The sequence below is a fragment of the Mya arenaria genome, chromosome 4, assembly GCF_026914265.1.
Source record: "Mya arenaria isolate MELC-2E11 chromosome 4, ASM2691426v1".
Taxonomy (NCBI): Eukaryota; Metazoa; Mollusca; class Bivalvia; order Myida; family Myidae; genus Mya; species Mya arenaria.
In genome coordinates, this window is record NC_069125.1 from 61,296,064 (window position 1) to 61,317,031 (window position 20,968).

Sequence of the window (20,968 nt, forward strand, 5' to 3'; positions counted from 1 at the left end):
AGAATGTAATCAAAGGCCTCAATGGAATCATCCAATGGGTATTTGGTCCCTTTCAACTCATAATCAAAAAGTATTATATACAGCACCTAAGTCTCAATATGTGTTACAATCATTTGAATTATGAAAATATCATCCATGAATGCAAACACAACACTCATTATGAAATGGAGAGTAATTAACGAAAAAACAACAAACAATGGCCCCTAATTATAGGATCAAACCATTCTAATGATTACACACCACCATTGTTATTCCCTATATAATTCAATGTAAAATTATAATTTTTAGACAACATTTAAAGGCATTTCGAGCGAATGCAGGCAATGATAACCACATATATTCTTAAAGTACAAGCTTTAAATTACCCTTTAAGCCAATAAAAGGGGGGGGGGGTCAAGTAATTCCTAAGAAAAATCACTCCACTTGAAAAACAAACTCTAAAAATTGCACCGTTCGCCATGACAGTTCTTCCAAAATGACCTTTCAATTATAGGGCAGCGGTTTATGCTTTAATCTCTACTCTAAATGATAAATCAAGCAAGAATAGATACTTAAGGTATAAAAGTTTCAGGAATAATGATAGTTTTGATTTACAGTGTATTGAACATGTGAAAACATGTCTATCAATCATAAGAGCATTTTTTTATTGAGAATTTTCCACACAACGGAAGAACATATGACGTAATGGTGACGTCATTCCTAATCGCAGCTCTAATTGGACTGGGCCACTGCTGGAATATCTAAATTTAGACTGATTCCTTATCAATTAAAGGAAAGACAATACTGTTTCAAATACACTTACTAATGTAATTATTTTTCCTAAATGGTAAAACTCAAGATCAAATATGGCAATAGGCACCTAAATATGGCAAAATCATATAAAAATGTCTATATAAAATAAAAGCAAGACAAATATATACAGGCAAGAAAAACATCAGGGGAGGAGTTACCTTACTTGTATTTATGCATTAAAATATAACTCTTTTGTAAGTAGTGTTTAGGTTGCGTGTCCTTATGTTTGTTCGTGCGTTTCTGTTAAACTCTTTTGTAAGTAGTGTTTTGGTCGTGTCTCATTATGTATGCACGTGTGTTTCTGTGTGAGTGGAAGAGATCATATGATTGTACGTTCGACATCCTCAAGAGATAAACCAATGTCAAACTGTTGTTTTTTAAGCTTCATATTAAATACTTTCTACGGTTTCTTTATTCGATGGATTCTGTTATTTTTTACATACCCTTCTTGTATGACATTGTTTGAGCACATTGCGAAACATGGACAATGAGGTTTTTAACTCGAGGGCTGAATGCAAAAAGGTTCTTAGTGACATTAAATGAAGAAGCAGATATAACTTTTTCGCTTTCACCCCTCGAACTAAAATAAAGGAGGAGCCCACGCCAGCGACTGTAACTGACTCGTCGAAAGATCGTAACTGCTGACCTAGACGTTGTATTGGTTCTTTTGTATAACTTTTTAAATACCTATCCAATGTAGTAATCATAATATCAAACTTACGGATAGATAAAGGACCAAGTACGATTATTTCCAATTAGTTAAATCATTATGACAAAATCACACACGTATTTGTAAACGCCAAATCGAACTTAAAATCATTAAACGTATTGTGTGTTGATACGAACTGGATACAGCAGTTCTTCCGCCTTTAAACCAGGTTTTACCGCCATGATCAATATTAAAGTTTCATTAGTTTATGAACTGTGTTAGAAATGCTACAATGCCGTCATGGATGTTTTATTAGTTATGATGCTTTTCTTGAAGTTTTTCTTGATTAACAATGGAGGTAGGTAGAATAAGAGGGAATTAATGTTCATTCATGGGTTATGTAATATGTATAATGTAAATAACAATATATAAATAATGTAGAAACTTAATTAAATCAGTAACAAGAGTTGTTATGCACCGACTGTTCAAATAAAGTGACAACAGCTCAGTGGATCAATATAGTACATGTTTCCCATTCTTTATTTGTATTTATTAGACTTCAATATATCATAAAATGGTTATCATTTTCCCGTCGTTTAACTAAATGATTGTTTAAACTTTGATGTACATATTATAGTTCTAATGGTATTAAATGGATTCATATATGTTATAGAATTAAATAGGAATCATGATTAAAGTAATCCTTAACAAAATACAACATACCATAACTCTATAATTACCGATCTACTGATGCATACAACTATACTTATGAAATATAACTATTTAATTCATTTTTACAAACTAATTTTCCATGTCCCGAGCATAACTTGAAGACTACTTGATGGAATTCAATTAAAATGTTATAACATATTGAAAGGAAGTGCAGTGTACATAAACCATAACTCTTGTAAGCTAATTACAAACTTATTGCCCGTCTGTGACCTTTTTCATGTCCGGAGCATTACTACGAAACTACTGATTTTTTTGTTGTCGAACTTGTGTCCGGAAAATTACTTAAAAACAAAAGGATGGAATTTATTGAAACTTTATATAATGTTAAAAGGACAGTTAGAGAAAGTGCAATGAACCATAGTCATAAGTATGTTGAAGATAATTACAGAGTTATTGCCCTTTGTTAATCTTTTCTTGTCCGGAGCATAACTTGAAAACTACTGCATCTAATTAAATTAAACTTCGTGCATTGGTGAAGCGCAGTGTGAGAAAATGCATGTACACAACCACAACTCTATTCTAGCTAATTACAGAGTTATTGACTTTCGTTACTCAGTGATAACCGAAGTTTTATCTTGGAGGACATTGATTGTTTCTTTGATGCCTTTAATGGCTTTATATGTTTAACTGCATTTGTTTTCATACTTGTAATCTAGGTAGTTTATATCGTTTTGTGCCCTCACGTGATATGTTTCATAGCAGACCAATGTTGAATCAAGTATTTTTATTTGACCTTTTTATTAGGTTGTGTTTTTTATATTGTAGTGTATTTTCATGCCAATGTTTTTGTATTTGTTGGTATTTTCTACTTTCCTGATGTTTTTTTCTGCGAATGGTTAGCAAGCAATGAACAGAGCTTTTGCCTCAACAAGCCACTCTTTATATGCTGAAAGAGATAAAATCTTTCATTAGATTTTGTTTCTTAAATTCATCATAAAGTTTGCAAATGTTATCTGTCATTAAAAGAAACTCTGTCTCAACCAAGTTTGCAATATTATCTGTCATTTTAAGAGACTCTGTCTCAACCAAGTTTGCAGATGGTACCTGTCATTTTAAGAAACTCTGTCTCAACCAAGTTTGCAATATTATCTGTCATGTTAAGAGACTCTGTCTCAACCAAGTTTAGAAAGTTATCTGTCATTTTAAGAGACTCTGTCTCAACCAAGTGTGCAATTGTTATCTGTCATTTTAAGAGACTCTGTCTCAACCAAGTTTGCAATTTTATCTGTAATTTTAAGAAACTCTGTCTCAACCAAGTTTGCAAATGTTTTCTATCATTTTAAGAAACTCAGTCTCAACAAAGTTTGCATTGTTTTCTATCATTTTAAGAAACTCTGTCTCAACCAAGTTTGCAATGTTATCTGTCATTTTAAGAAACTCTCTCTCAATCAAGTTTGCAATGTTATCTGTCATTTTAAGAAACTCTCTTTCTCTCAATCAAGTTTGCAATGTTATCTGTCATTTTAAGAAACTCTGTCTCAACCAAGTTTGCAATGTTATCTGTCATTTTAAGAAACTCTCTCTCAATCAAGTTTGCAATGTTATCTGTCATTTTAAGAAACTCTCTCTCAATCAAGTTTGCAATGTTATCGGTCATTTTAAGAAACTCTGTCTCAACCAAGTTTGCAATGTTATCTGTCATTTTAAGAAACTCTCTCTCAACCAAGTTTGCAATGTTATCTGTCATTTTAAGAAACTCTCTCTCAATCAAGTTTGCAATGTTATAACTTTGTACAATTTAATTCATATCTTGTCCTTCTGGGTCCTTCATTGACGATTCCGTTTGAATTGAACGATTTTGCAAAGTTTTACCATTGAAGCTTGCTGAATGGTCCATTGATTTAACCTTGATGTTTTCTCATGGATGATTTGAATAACTGTACTCGTATATATGAATTGAACTACCATGTTGTCTTGTGTGGTTTCTGATCTGTATTCTCGTTTGTTTCGCTTATCGTGTCTGTTTCATGAAAGGATTTGTATTCTGTACAAGTCGGTGTAGTTACAGGTCTCCTTTATCAATTTTATCATTTATATATTATTAATACGTGTATGATTTCAAATAGTTCAAATTTATCATAATTTATCATAATTTTCAGAAAAAAATAACAACATTGTTTAACACGAGATTTACCGACCCCTTCAGCCTATTAAGTGATTAAAATATGGTCTTGGCCAGTATTCAATATTGATCATATCCTTATCCTTGGAAATGCCTCAGTGATTCCATTCAGCCTAGTGGTCAGCTAAATATACTGGCCAATCAAAACACTTTCTACGTTCACGTTTGTAATCTTAAATTTAAGTGCAATCTAAGTTGCTTATTGAATTAGGCCCAAATAATGTATTTACTTAGGCTGAAAAATATACACGAAGACATACCGCGAGTGTCTTTTACAGATTGCACGAAGGCAGATGTCGTGTTTGTACTGGATATACCAGAAAACATGGGATATTCAAATTTTTACCTTGGAATAAACTCGATCGGGAAATTCGCGGATACTATTTCCGGGAGTAGCAGTGATGTTCAAATAGGAGTCTACGTATATTCGAGCAATTTTATTGCGATTCCTTTCACGTATTCAAAGGACGTTGGTATTAACGATGCTTTAAACAGTTTAAGGTATGAAAAATGATTTTAAAATACACTACTTAAGTACTTTTATATAACTCTCCACGGAACCAAAAATACACGCATTACTTTTTCTTATATAATTTTAAGGACATGTCTCAAAATAAAAACAACAACAACAACAACAACAACAACAACAACAACAACCTTTCAGTGAAAGTTTACATTAAACATTAGAGGTTGACTGTTTAACCTTTTATTTTTAACGATCGGGTTTGTTTGAATATGTTGTTTATAAGTCATATTACACTTATTTTTGTTTTGTTAGTTACCCAGCTGGAAGATACAGTTCTCAAGATTCGTTCCGGAATACCATAGACTGGATGTTAACGCTGTCCCAGGGAAAGCGGTTCGATGCCTCGACTTATGTTTTTCTTTTAACAAAGAGTATGTGCAATACTGTTTACAAATGTAATAATTTCAGGTTTTTGTTACAAATGATGTATTAAAGCACAACCAAAATGAATGTCCAGCGTGCATGTACATTGCCTTTATATTAGCAACTTTAAAAGCAAGTTTATATGTGTTAACATTAATATTTAACTAACTAATTAAAATAATTAACATGCATGGTGCTATCATTGTTTTGTATTTGTTTTTGCAGAAGACACTGGTAGATTCACCAACGATATAGCTTGGTTTATGGACAAGGGTGTTTCGGTGACATGGGTTGTGGTTGGGTCGTCTGTGGCGAACCCCGGATCATACATATACCTGCCCGCCATACAGGATGCACAGGCCATTGCACAGGCGCTCACAAACACCGTCCTAGCAGGTAACTCAATATGAAACATCACGTGTTCATGTCATGTTTGGGAAACACGTCTCTCTAACTATTCAGTGTTTAATGAAGGAAATGTCTTTTGTCTATTCTGAAGGTATAGATAACAGTTCCCTTTGTTTTAATTCATTTCGAAAAAAGGATACTTCGAAAGCACAAGTTTTTAAAACCCATGTTTAACGCTTTTGTGTTCAGGTCAGAGTTTCTCTGAAGCTGATGTGGTGTTTCTAGTGGACGGGTCCAACAGTATGGAGCCCGACGGTTTCCATGCGTCGATGAAGTTTTTGTCCACGTTCGCCGACAAGGTTAAAGTCGGACCGTCCAACACACAAGTAGCCCTGATCGTATACACTGACTACATCATCCGGTGCCTCCTGTTCTCATGGAATTTTGACTCGGAGACATTTAAACAGACGGTGTCATCTATAAGGTACATGTTATGTACATACCTATTACATAAATGAGTGTATTTGACATACATGAGTGTATATTCATAAGATAAAACTTGCTGATGCCTTCGTTTCAGCTTGCCAGGCGGCAGTACAGACCATGTTCGTGCGTTGACCTTAGTGGGCACTACAGTTTTAAAGCTTTCAAATGCCAAGAGAATGAATGCTTAAACTGCCGTTGTTTTTATAACTGATGGTAAGGTTTAACATAACAGGCTGCCACCATCTTTAAGATCCAATTTTAAATCATGATAGGCTATTGTCGCTCACACCTCATAATTTTAAGATATTTCGTTATACAAGATATACTCTAAACTCAATGGCATGCGATTTATGTTATAGTAAGATGACATGTAGTAAATCTTAATGACCTTTAAACAACCGCGGAAATTGACATCGTAATTTATGATTAAGTCTAATACCTTATAATTGACTATCTGCAATTTCATTGGCTGAAAATGTCTGTTGTATAAGTCTGCAACTGCAATATCTTCTGTTCTATTTTTGAAGGTGACAATGCAGAAACGGCGAGTGCGGTAGCCGGATCTCTGAAATCCAGTGGCGTTTTCATCGTAGGAATTCAGGCAAGGGCGACCGGAAGTGAAATACTCGCGTGTCTTGTGACGTCACGTGACTATTACCTTAGCCTGGTTGACGCCGATGTCGAAGACGTCGTGTGTCAGCTGTTGCAATTGATTGGCATTGGTAAATTTGATATTATAACTATAAATTATATTTGGAAAAGACAATTTACAGTTTGTTTTTTCTCAATCCTAAATAACAGATCAATTATGTCACACGTCAAGATGCAATACGTTAACTTTTCTCTGATTCAATATTGAATAAAACTATTTTTTGTCTCGTCCTACTGGATCCACTTCTTGTCTTGTTTGCAGAGGCACTCGATAACGGCGGTATCAACTTGGCTTTGGTAATTGCCGTGCCTCTAGTGGCATTGGCTGTCCTTACCGTATCGACTTCTTTTGGCATATATTTCTACAAATATGCTGGCAACCGTGAAAGGTACGACGATATTTTTGCTACTTTAGCCTGAAACTTTGTAGATATGAATGACCAAGACAAATACAACTTAAATATTTTCCACTCTCAAATAGTTTCATCACACCATTGACATACCTCCTTTCCATAGGGTTCCGGAAAACTGTGACACTGCCTCGCTGCTAAGCTACCACTGGGACGTCCTGATAGTGACAGAGCAGAGAGATGCCGCCATGCGGATCACGGAGCCCGTCCTAGTTGGCCTCCGGAAGGTCCGCCCAGGCGCGGGCATTAAGCGAACGAATTTCCACAGACTGATGTTGTGCACCGGACGTGTTAGATGTAGAAAAGTCATAATACTAATATCATCAGGCGAAACAACAGTTACACATTGTATAAAAACTTGCGAGAAAGCACTAAGAGGCAATGTTATTGCACACGTTTTTGAGTTCAGAAAGGAGTTCAGAGTTTTAATGAAGAAATATAATATCTATCGACAATGGAGCTCACATGAGTTTACATCTGAACAGACGTACGAAAGATTGGAAGTTGGAGATGTCGACGTTGGATGGTACACTTTTCTCATTCCAATTTTCTTTAAATGCAGAAGGCCGAACAATTTAAATGTCGCGATTTTAGCATCGTAGTCCAAATTATAAAGGAAACTGTTTTAGGATTTGGAATAAACGTGACAGAACAGCAAACAGAACAACACAGTATAACAGTGTTTGTGATGGACAGAAAGGAAACATTTGAATCAGCAGTAGAACATGCTGATTTGAACACACGAAACAAAGCGAGTTTTGTATTGTTGAATACCAGTGAAGACTCTGTTGAGTTGCTTAAAAACTCTTCGTCATTCACAAATGTATTCTCTTATGAAAACCAGCTCTATGCAATTCTCAATATATTGTTTTCGGCGAAGGTATTAAAGTTAAAATGAAAAAAAAAACTGTTCAAAACAACGTTTGTAGTGTTGTGACTTTTGACATATGTATATTTGTATTGTGGTGTTACCTTTTTTCTGAATAGTGGGACTGCAATAAGTTGACGATGTTTTCAATATATTTGAAGGACTATGTTAATGTTAAACTCCTATTGATATCCCTTCATCTTTGTTAAAATGATTTCATACGTTCACAACCAAGAATCGATAATTAGGGTTACGGCCCTCAGTAACCTGTATTGCTGCATTATTTACTAATCTCACGTCGACTATTACAGTTGTGTGCGACCTACGCATAATGTACCGAAAAAAATGATAACGTAACTTCATTTTCCAATCTGAAATTCACTAAAATGGTCTTTCGGAACTCCCCAGGAAAAACTCAGGCTATGTTCGCTAATTATCATTATTTTTTTTTATTTTTCGTTGCCTGACATCGGCAATCCTTTGAATGTGCACACCACGCCTCGTTGGGATTTCGAACCTCATGAACATTTATAAATGTAAAAGGTTCATAATATATAGTATAATTAAAATTTGCACTAAATTATTGCACTAAATCATTTGTCAAATTCCTGCTGATTTATACTTATATTCTCATTTGGGAAACCATTCAAGAACAAAGACCATGTTAAGCCATTGGAAAAGAGCCATTGAAATCCTGGTCATAAATTGTTTATGAACTGTGGTTGCTATCTGTCACGTCCGAGCCGACAACATTACCCGAGTCTGGCCAATATCCTCGTAGGTGTTGTTACCCGTACAGCTACACCAATTGCAAACGCGATCACTGTCAATACTTACACGAATGCATGATCTGTCAGAATCCTCACCCTTCCAGGTCTTTTCCTCGTACCCAGAGCTGTCTACCATGTTCGCTTCTCCCCGGTTCTCCCGCCTGCACAACCCCACCCAATCGTCATTCAGGCGACATCTGGGACCTATCACATTTTCCAATCGTTATAACCGCCCTTAAACAGTTTGTCACGTTACCCAAATATTACTGATGCCAGTTTACTTTTAAGTGAATTTACATACGGTTTCAAGTTGAAATATGCCGGGCCGCGTATCGCCATTCAGTCTAGAAACGAACTTAAAGTCCACCGGGTCACACCCCATAGTATTCGCAGACATAATTGAAAAAGAAATATATATGTAACGTATGGACAGCCCCTTTAAAATACCTCCAATGTCAACTTTTAGAACTTCCATTATCGGAGTGGTTCCAAAATCAAGCGGTGGTTTCCGTTAAATCACTTATTCGTAGCGGATTCATGCAACTTAAAAACTCTGAATCATTATTTGGATGATTTATGTTCGCGGGACCGGGATTCAGATATTTGTAGTAATTTTATCGATGGCCACGTATACTTGTAATCGTCTGGGAGTTTCTATCGGCTGAGAAAATCAAAGCGCTGATAGTGTTGCATGTCTTGAGCGATGGTTCCATCTATGTGATTTCAAAACAAAGATCATATGAATAATAGAATGGCACTCGCTTACTCACTCCCAAGCCTGCCCGTCTACTTATTCAACCTACGACACAACCTGTCCGCCCGCCCACTGACTCACTCACTCAATCACTCATCACCAACTCACAATAATAACCAACCCACCATATCGAATCGGTTTAACCCATGAGGAGCAGAATAAAACGTACATTAAAGCAAGAAAATAAAGTTATATAATAGTATGTTATTTTAGTGTACCCATCAACATTTTAAGGGAATGTTCGCACAATTGTGGTATACAAAATACTCCCTCAATTCCAATCATAGCTTAAACAAAGAGAGTATAAGAAATTATTTACAAATGTACATACATAGACCAATCACCCGTAACAGTACTATATGGAAATACGACTCATTATAATGTTCATGATCTTATGACTTGCATACGCAGGGGTGGGTATTTTTAACTTCTGCGCAAATACATAACAATACGGAGGAAATAACCCAGTTACCCAAGAAGTTGGAGAATGAACGCCAATACGAGTTTGCAAAATCTGAGGTATCAATTAATTGATAACAAGTACAAAAGTTGCTGCAAGATGCAGCAATTGGATGTTAGCGCGGACCATCTAGTGGTTATGCATGTTTATATGTAGGGTCAGAACGAAGTTGATGAATTAAGGTCAAACATTATTTGTATATGTCAGTGTAATGTTGGACGGTATTCAAAAGATCATAGTATTGGACTCTTGTTATGAAATGCTGTATAGTAATCATTGTAAAGACAGTGATAATTGGCCATGTGGACTGTACATTCGAATGCAAAATAAAACAGATACTAAAATTGTATTAGGAAACTTTATTTTTGAACTGTATGAAACGTCATTTATAAAACAATATGAATATAGCGGTTAATATATTTTTGAGTGATAGATATGGTTAGCGACATGTTAAATGAACAAAATGAAAGTTAAACATTGTGCATAATTTGCATTATTATGGTCAAGTACTTTGCTGACATATTGATAATGAACAATAGACGAGATTGAGATCTTTTGAACAACTTTTACCTTTGTAAAATAAGTGTACGATGATATTCTAGTGTATCAAAGTCATTGTTTGAAAGTAAAGAACATAGCATATTAATAAGTACATAGCATATTAATAAGTGTTGGTCTTTGCAACAGGTAGACCACAAATAAAGCAAACATTTCATATAAAATGTAACAAATGTTTATGTTTTATCTTAAGGAAATGAAGTCTGATCACAATAAGTAATAAGACTTTATTTTTTGTGTGGCATGAAGGTATGTGGACACTGAGTAATGACTTTGGGAACATTGATTGTGAAATGATCATCTGATAGAGTTTGAATTGTGATAAACAAAACAAATTGCATAAGTAGACATGAAATAAAACACACTGATGAATAAAGAACAATGAGAAAGCATACTACTGAATGGATAAATATTGATTTCAACAAAACAAATATAAATTTGAATATGAGTGTAAATTATCTGAAGTAGTAATACAGGGAATTAATGGGGTAAAATGATTGTGAACACGAATGTGTTTAAACATGAAGGAAAAGAAGTTTAAAATTGTTGATAAATAAGTGCAGACAGTGCATAGCTGAATATTGTAGCAGGCTATAAGGAACTTATTAAAATGAAACCAAGAAGTAGAGTTATAAATTAATTATGTGACTGTTTATAAAGTATTGTGAAATTGAACTGAAAATAGATTGTTCTTCATTTGAAACAGTTAAAAGTAGATTTACCATTATTTTAATGAGATGAAAATACTTGACTATTATTGACTTTCATTTTAAATGGAAATATTCAAAGTAGTTATTGTATTTTGTAATGTAAAGAAATGCTGTTATAGCATTATGAGAGTTATTATGATGGTGTATTTATAAAATGTCATTTTGTCAAATGTTTTGACTGTTCGAGCTGCGCAATTTTTTATGCAACGTTTTTATAGCATATGTACACAGAGCGCAAAATTTTGAGTGACGAGTATGTACATAATATGACAAATGGAACAGAAATGATATTCATACTAAGAAAAATCAAATGACATGATATATATATATATAGTAAGTTTAAATATGTACATTCAGCTAAATCATAATAGACCAATGAGTCAAAAGACAAGCATTTAAAGCACTGAAAATGGCAAACAAAGAGCATGTAATATAATGAGGAACACACGAAAGAACAACATTGACAAATATGTTGTTACATGCGAATGCAAACAACAATATATGAAAGGTACTTAAGTAAAGAAGTAAAACAAAAGAAAAATAACAGTTTAAACATATGTACAGCTTTTTAGCACAGAGTTTGAATGCGCATGAAATTTTAGATGTAAACATAAAAGACAACCTAAAATATTATGATTATGATGATAATTAATATAATTATTTTGTTTGATTTGTTTGAAATGATATAGGAAAAATATTACATATGAAATGGTTGTTTATAACATATGTATGCAGAGTGCAAAATTCTGAGTGCTATCAGAGTAATTACATAATGTTGCAATGTAATAGAAATGGTATTCACTTTGGAAAACATCAAATGACAAAATTTGTAAGTTTAAATATGTACAGGTAGCTGAGTCATAAAAGACTAACGATTAAAAAAACAAACTATTTAAGCACTAGTTACTAAACAAAGTGTATGTAATAGAATGTAAAGCTATAAAAAAGGAACCTCAAGAAATGTGTTGTAACATGCAAACGCAGTGTGATTGGCGCAAAGCACCAATAAATAAAGGTTACTTTAGTGAAGAAGTAAAATGGAAGGAAAATAATAGTTTGAACATATTTACAGTTTCCAAGCACAGAGTGAATATTAAGAAGCTAACTGTTAAAATGACAATGGTAGTATATTGAATTGAAATTGAACAACGTTTTGATAACTATGAGGTAAGTAAGAAGTGAGTAGTAAACACTAAGGGCAAGCTTTAAATGTATAATTGTTGTAAATGGAAAAGAATTGATGGAAAATGTAGGTAATTAAAATGTAAACATAAGTTAAACAAATTGTTTGTGAAAAAGGTTGTTGCTGAATGATTTGAGAAATGTAAGTTTTTTGAGTTTTTATCTTGTAAGTCAGGCAATTCACAAATGAGCTGTAATTTAGTGTGAGACTGTTTTGTTATTTCCTAAGCATGAAATGTTTGTTTTTGAGAGTGACTTGGTTGACTTAAGAATGATTGTCTTGTAAAAACTGTCCTATGAACACTAGTAAAGGTTAAAGCTCCATGTATAGTAGATCTGTTCAACGATCGTGTTGGCGTTTTGTAGACATGATGGTTATTTTTCCATTGAGAAAGAGGCCACGGGCATTGATTGGTAGCAATCCTGTTAAAAATTGGTATAGGGCTGGATCTTCTTCCATTGTGTTTAAGTCCGGCATTTCACATAACAGCTTTAGGTCAGTGTGGAATATTTTTCTCATTTCATACGATCCATCACTTCTTCTTAGCACTACTTGTGCAGCACTGAAGTAGGTTTGTCTAGTTAAGGACTTGCCTTTGCATGTCGGACAACTGTCATTTTCTAACTTTTTGTTGCGGCATTCTGAAAATTTTAAACAAACATTTACCATTATGTGTACAATGTTTTAAGAATGGTCTATAGTTGATTAAAAGTGATATGAGTTTTATAATGTTATATGTGTATTTATAAAGATAGGTTACTTTAAAACTGCATTTGATTTGAGACACTTTTTTTATTATAATTTTCACTTGTGAATTGTTTAGCAATTGCATAAAGCATCTCTAAGACAGCCTTGAGCTGAAGATTTGATTTGTTTAATTTTAAAGCAATCAGTAATCAATGACCTAAGATTACAAACAAACCTGAGTTTGGGCAGCACTGGTATTTGTGGGCTGATGTGATGCCCATTATTTGGAACTCTTCCGGCTCAGAGCCCAAACTGTTTGTGGTGTCTGCTGAGAAGTCGTCATCATTGAAGCAGGGGCCAGTCTGTTGAAGGATCAATGAGTCTTGTGGAAGGTACTGGAATGTTAAAACTGACAGTGAGTATGGCTTCTGTGAGAAGCATGTTTTCAATTGAATTTAGAGTCTGAGGGAAATGATAACATTTGAAAATGTGTTGCGAAATAAATATAATGGTAGGATATTGTTTACAGTCCTTATAAATCAAACTAAAATGAACACACATGATTTATAGAGAATGAACACATTTATTGTTCAATTATTGACAGATTGTCTAGTATTGGTATAACTAGTGTTGTGTTTTAATACTGTCAGAGTATGGTAGATATATGACAAGAAAGGGATTAGAGAGGTGAATTCAGTTTTAATTGTCAATTAGCAAGTGATATGCAAAATATTATCAATATGCATTGCCAGTGTGTTATGATGAATATGCAAACTGAATTGTAAGGAAATAATATAAAATGTGCAGATACATGTTTTGTTGACTCTGTGGGTTAAGCAAGGATATGACATATGACTTAAAAATGGTGGACATATACAAGCTATGGTTTTTATATTGTGCAATTTTTTTGTAGAAGCTAATTTTTTTGCAGGATAAAGACTGAAATGCGAATTTATTTACTTTTCTGCTTGACACAGATGATTGAATAAATCGCAAATGTCATGGTTATCTAGCAGTGATTTTGTGAAAAAAGGTTTGCAATTAAATGTATACAATTTGGAATTGGGTTAGCCTAAAGTAAGACTAAATGTACATGAAACATATCATATTAGAAGCAGATCTTTCCATGTAGATGAATTGTTTGCACAATGTAAACGTGAACAATTTCTAGTTGTGAAACAATCGTTTGGCCTATTAATTGAATTGCTGAATGTTATGTTACAGTATGTTAATGCTTAAGTTTGTAGGATAAATGTTGATGTTAAAATAATTGTAGACCATTTAAAAAGATTCATACTTCTATTTTGGTAGATTTTTTGGTGGACAATGTTTGAGTATCCTTCCATCTGTATGTTTGTGTGACGCTGAGAACATCTCCTTCATTAAAGTCTCGCTGGGCATCTTCCCCAAACAATGCTATCTTCACAGGCCCTTCATTCGGTGTGTCTTGAAGTGCCAAAAATTTTATTGGCAGCTCGCCATTTCGTCTGTATTTCAAAGGCGAAGTCTGGAAGGAATGAAACATGACAAATAAAGAATTGCAATAAGTTTCTAATATAGACATTGTTTGCCATTAGAATGCAAGACTCGAGTAAGTATTAATACATTATTTATTAGAAAAAGCAACATATGAAGAGCTCAAGAATTATAAGATGATTTTGATAATCAAAACTATATATATATGTGTTAGGTTAATAGCAAGATAATTTGAATTGAGCTTATAGTTATTATAGTTGTTTTGATGGTATATTTTGAATGGTTTTACTTTTTGTTTTAGGAATGTTAAGAAGCTTTTATAATGTGTAAAATAAGTTTCATGAATTAGTGACAGATGTTTGCAAGGTGTTCATATTAAACTGAAAGTTACTAAGGACAAACCAACCTAATCAACAAAGTAATGTGTTTTGTTCTTGGAAAATATCTAATCAATATATACAGCATACATATGTATAGAACCCCAGGACAATAAACAATATATGAACATGTTTAATAATAATTACCTGTAAGTTATTTTATAAGTACTTCTGAAAATGCTAACCTGCACAACTTTTGCAATGATGTCACATGAAGAATTCATCTTTATGGCTTTGGAAAGCTTTGTTGGGCCATCTGGTTTAGTCGTGTTGTTGTTTAGAGCTGCAGCTAAGATGTCTTGTGGAACTCAATAGGTGCCCATGCCGACACTTTTGTAGAGCTGACAACCCACAGCTGATTGTCACCGGTTTTACGAATTGCATCCTTTATGAAGACAGAGGCATTAGGTTTGATGCAGGGTACTGTCTTGTAGATTCTTAACTGACAGGAAGCAGTCGTGTCTGCTACAGTTGCGATAAAGAATCGACGCTCAGTATCTGTTTTTGTTTTGTAGGTTTGTGGTCCATTCAAGTTAATGATATGTACAGCCACAGAAACAACAGTGTCTGCTGGCTTCTCGACAGCCTCTGCCAATGACAGCACATCCATGGCTGGAAAAATAGATGGAATGTTGTGAATGACATATCAATTATTTTTTTGAATATTTATATAACATGATTTGAGTACATGTACAGTTGTATTTATCTTGTCTAAGGTTGGATGGACTGTGGCAGGTTTTTTTTTTAGATTTTTATATAAATTTTCCAAAACCTAAAGGTGGGATTTCCTCTCGAAGTTGTCATAATGGTAATGGAATTGTCACTATTATATCTACCGGTATTAATAATCAATATGTTGAATGTTGTATGGTATTTTTGAAATTATTATTGTAGTTTCCATCTTTTATTTTTTCTATAGGAAAATGAGATTTTGTCAAAGGAAATGTGAATATTCTTAATCTGAATGAATAAGCAAAATACGGCTGTATTGTATAATAAGAGGGAAAAAATACACAGATATCTAAAAAAACTACTTACACTAAAAAGAGTTGTATCCTTTTTGGGCCGGTTCGGAGTAATAACAAAAGTGAATGTAAAACAAAGAACAAGGAGAGCTTTGAACAACCAATGAGCAGCATTAAATAATTGTTATGTTAAAAGGGTGTGTACAAGGGAGATATTTTTAAAAAAAAGTAGTAAAGTGCATGAATCAAGGTGCATGTATACAAATTGGTAGAATGGAGCTAGTAACAAATATAGCAATAAAAAGGTGACATGGTATTGAAAGACACGTAAGTGCATAGAGGCTGATTGAAATGTAGGAAAGCAAACAAGTGAAGCAAGGCTGAGAATTTATGAAAGAATTGAGATGAACTTGTACAAAAGGAGCTAATTTTGTCAGGCCAAGCAATGTGAATGAACCAAAGTATACAAATTTGAGAACTTGAATGAAGCTGGTAACAAATATAGAAATGGGAAAAGTGACTTTTATAGGGAAGATGTATAAGTGCATATAATGGTGAATTGAAATGTAGGAAAGCAAACTAGTGAAGTGAGGCAGTGATGTTAATGGCAAAATGTATTATGAAAGTAAAGAGTTAGGAGAAATTGGTCAAAACGTAAGCAAGCAAAGTTTCAATATCATTGTTTAAGCAAGGTCACGCAATCTATTATACTCTTCAAGCACTGTTTCACTAGCTGTTACAACATTAGGATTGAAACAAAGCAAATGTAAGCCAGAAAGATGAGTAACTCTACTTAAAGCAACATATGCCATGCCTGGTTGGAATATAGAAGACCCAAGATCCAATGAACATGAGGAAGTGGAGAGACCTTGGACTTTATGTATTGTGCATGCCCAACACAGACTGAGAGGAAAACTTCTTCGAACAATTGATCTGCCAGCATAAACAAATTTGTGCTCCATCATCTCAATGGCTACCATGTTATTAGCAGGTTCATCAAAAATGACATTGATTTGTTGCACATGTCCTAGAGAATCCAAATCAATGTTTTGTACAATTCCTGTTGCACCATTGACAAGCCCACGAGAAATGTCCAAATTTCGTAAAAGCATTACTCTAGACTGATTAGATATGTCCAAATGATGGGGTAAGTTACCTGCATCTCTGTCATCTTCAGGTATGAAAACACTATCACATGGTTCTCCTGCATTGCTATCATCAGTAGAAAAGTAATGTTCAGCTGTTACTCTGTGCACATTCAACCCAAGTCTTTGCAAACACTGCTGAGTTGGAAATATGCAAAGACTAGATGGATGAGACAAAGCAATATCTAACCTTGATTTCAAAAGTACAATATCATCTCTATTGAGCATTCCAACTCTAGCTCGGTTTAATAGGTTAATGTATTGAATGTCTTGACTTTGTCTTACATTTTGGCGCAAGAAAACCGGTGAAAATAATTCCCATAAGACTTTGTTATGGAAAACAAATGACCCACAAACAGGCTTGATTTGAAAGAAGTCTCCAAATAAAATTATATTCATACCACCAAATGGAGAACTATTGCCTGTTATTTCACACAGACGTCTACTTATGAAAGTGAACATTCTGTCACTCACCATACTGACTTCATCAATGACTATGGTATGCACACCAACAAATTGATTTTGTATGGAGCGAAGTTGGAAAGCAGTTAAGCCTGCATAGTTTAAATATTTGTCAACTGGAATTCTCAATAAAGAATGAATAGTTTGACCATTTATAAGTCGTGCAGCAGTTCCAGTTGGTGAACAACATTTAACAGGTGAAACAGCACATGTAACAGGGGTACTCAGCTGCAGAAATGCAACAATCAACTTCAGGAGGAAGGATTTTCCTACACCAGCGCCACCTGTAACAAACATTCTTAATGGTACATGAGATTGCTCCGAAAAGTGCTGTTTTACAGCATGCAAAGCATTGCGTTGGCAATCTGTAAGCTTCTGACAAGATAGTTCAAACTCAGCTTCACTTAAAGAGCAAGCAGAAGTTTGGTGAAAATGCAATGTTTCTGTGTCGAAATCATTATAAGTGTGAGTGTACAAATTTGCAACAAGAGAAGGAGTATGTGTATTTATGTCTATGTAACCTGAAGTTAAAATGTTATTCTGGTCTTCAAGTTCTGCTTCTGCAAGCCGTAGCCGTCTCATGCTGTTTTCTACCTGCAGCAAAAATGTGTTGTGCATGGTCTTCCATATAACATACAAATACATTTTCCAGTTTATAGGAGTTCTCCCTTTCATATCCGCGTTTTATTTGTGTGTTTAACTGCTAGTATACATTTAATCTTTCAAACTCTTACATGAACTTATTTTGTAAAAAACAACATTATTCAAGGTATTTTTCACAATCTGATTTTCATCGAAATCTGGTTCTTTCGAGTATGATGCTGAACTCCACATGGACTCAGTTGACATGTAGTCTATAACAAAAGACTTAAGCTAAAGCTCAAGCCTAATAATCGCCGGTCCGACAACTGTTCTTGGTCACAAGATCGACACGTTAACTATGACAATTCGAGTATCTGGGGTAAAAGTCTTAGACATACAAAGGTCAATAAGTAACGTCATAAATCGACGCAATATCAGATTGCAGCAGTTTCAATCACTCGCCGGTAAATTGAACTTTGCCTGTCAAGCTATGAGATGGGGGGGGGGGGCATTTAGCAGACGATTGTTTGATGCAATGACATGATAGGTATCGACAAACCATATACGCCATCATGACACAATCTTTAAAGGAAGAGTTATGAAGTTAATTTTAAACCGCATTGTTCACAATCCTAGGTCTGTGTAGATTTCCAATGATATCTAACAATGGTGGACGGACAGCGTCGAGGTCGACGGTTTAGGTGCGACATGCTACATGCAGCGGTGTTGGGCCTTCTTTCAATGCCCAGCACACGGGGTCGAGTTGGGGATTTTTAAGAATATGACACTTTTAGAGCTTGTTCAAGTGTTGATAAAAGGTTGATCATGTGATCCGACAATAAGGGCCTAGTAGAATACTTAAAATTCAAGGATATGGCATTTTGAGAGCTAGTTCCAGTTTTGATAGCCGTATACACTATCCTCTCACCGATATAAAGTTGATCATGTGGTCTGACAGTATTTGCTTAGTTGAAATACAATCATCAAAATCAAAGCGCGTGATGCATCTACTCCGCCCCGTAATTCTGTGCTTCATTGCCCATGACATGTTTAGCGTGTTAAATACCAATTTAAGAAAGAATGTGATTCTATTTCACGCAAGATGTGGCAGAGGTTAAGCCAGTTGGCCCCAGATGCGGACATATTTCCGGAGGTTTTACCGGGGGAATTCCTCATCCTCATTTCCTCGCCGAAGCTGAAAGACTCTTAAACTCGGCTATAGCCCTAAACACCATGTCTTCGTATGCCCAGGGTCTCGCCAAGTTTTCCTAGTTTCGTAAGACTCGCAACCTAGGAGAATCGTAGCCCCCACCCATCGATAACATGTATCTCTTCATCTCATTTATGTCTCTTAAGTCATGCGCCCCGGCCACTGCAGGATAATATGTTACAGCAATCGGTTACAAGTGTACAATGATGGGGGCACCAGATCCGTCAACTAAGTTTATAGGGATAAAAAACACTCCTGCAAGGCTTCCACCGTCAACGAGCGGGGAAGGACACAGCACTGCCTATCACATCACCTTTTTAAAAATTGCACTTTTGAAGTTACCCATTGTTTAAACCAATAGATAGGAATCACCCTTGTTTCTATATCATTGCATTTGTTCGCTGCTTCCGTGTAAGGGAGCTCATCCTGTCCAAAGGCAATACGGCTTACAACATTATTTCGATATAATTATGACATCGTGTTTGGAAAGGTCTGCTTAAAGTTACATTGCGTCATTCAAAAACAAACCAGCTTGGTTCTCCGGAAACAATAAGCATAATAGTTCTAACCACACGGTTTGTCCCGTTAGCTCACTCGTGCAGTTTCTGCGCGTGCACACAAGAGTTGCGGAACCCTTATTCTGCTATTTCGATGTCTCCCCGATCACAAGGTATAACTTCAAATCGGTGCTCATAAAGGCATTAGGAGTCGAAGGTCTTGACTATACGCGGTTCACTTCTCATAGCTTTAGGATTTGTGCGGCCACCACAGCCGCTCTTAAGGGCAACTCTGCTGAGCAGTTACAGAGGGCCGGTCGATGGTGTTCTCAGGACGACCGCAGATACATTCGCCCCAATCTGGTTAACCTCCCCGATATGTTATAAATACAGTAAAGTGAACTTTTAGGATCTGGTCGATGTTTACCAAAGTAATACTCATTTTAACCTAGTCCACATAAACAATATTTAAGTCATTGTTTCATGGAAATCGCCACTTAATCAACTTTATCATTATTGTTAAGGGCTTCTCTTTAACTCTATAACTCTTCAGTCTGGTGTATCGGTCCATCGATCATTAATAAGCTGAAGGAGGGCGGCTCTAATATAGGCTTCAAAAACGGTGAAATCGTCTAGCAGGGATACGGGGGAATGTCCTTTAAACAAATCAAGCATGTATTGGCTTTTTGGCTAAACGAAAGGGACCCTATTCCTTCTCGTACATTGCGGAGCTAAATATGATTCAGGTCGGGATAAAACTTTCCATTTTCTTTTCGAGTTTGATCAACTGTTGTAATTCAAGAAACAGCAGCTTCCCAGAACTAAGTCCGTTGGTTTTCTAATGCTACCGCGTAAACTTTGGCGTTTTCGTATAACGTGAAAGCCATGGAGTCCGTCTGTAAAAGGGTGAATGGCTATGCTGCAAAATCTTCGTTGGAATCTGATGGCCATTATTTAAAACACACAGAACCTAAGGTGATCAGTTACTTATCTTACGCTAAAGGACGGCGTCCGTCTAACCAATCTAGACTCAGCATTGCTTTTAAATGATATTGCTCTGTGTGAAGTCATACATCTTGGCTCGTCTGGTTGCTTTTAAGTGTGTGAAGTATTTAAAACATTACCAAGTTCATCTATGGATACACTAAACTTAAGCTAGGTCTTATTATATGTATATATTTCAAT

At 35.2% G+C, this 20,968-nt stretch overlaps 2 protein-coding genes across 2 annotated transcripts; one reads left to right on the forward strand and one right to left on the reverse strand.

The window, feature by feature from the left end:
* Window positions 1-1,684: 1,684 nt before the first annotated feature.
* LOC128229606 (collagen alpha-4(VI) chain-like) lies at window positions 1,685-6,949 on the forward strand. Its single transcript, XM_052941365.1, has 8 exons — window positions 1,685-1,799; window positions 4,574-4,796; window positions 5,074-5,192; window positions 5,410-5,580; window positions 5,782-6,016; window positions 6,113-6,231; window positions 6,546-6,740; window positions 6,932-6,949. The coding sequence occupies exons 1-6, from the start codon at window positions 1,742-1,744 to the stop codon at window positions 6,204-6,206; spliced, it is 900 nt and encodes a 299-aa protein (XP_052797325.1). The 5' UTR covers window positions 1,685-1,741; the 3' UTR covers window positions 6,207-6,231; window positions 6,546-6,740; window positions 6,932-6,949.
* Window positions 6,950-12,721: 5,772 nt separating this feature from the next.
* LOC128230956 (uncharacterized) lies at window positions 12,722-15,390 on the reverse strand. The gene is made up of 4 exons (XM_052943383.1): window positions 15,108-15,390; window positions 14,367-14,576; window positions 13,305-13,464; window positions 12,722-13,023 (listed from the first exon to the last, which is right to left on the reverse strand). Exons 1-4 carry the CDS (start codon window positions 15,144-15,146, stop codon window positions 12,722-12,724), a joined length of 711 nt encoding a protein of 236 aa, XP_052799343.1. The 5' UTR covers window positions 15,147-15,390.
* Window positions 15,391-20,968: the final 5,578 nt, after the last annotated feature.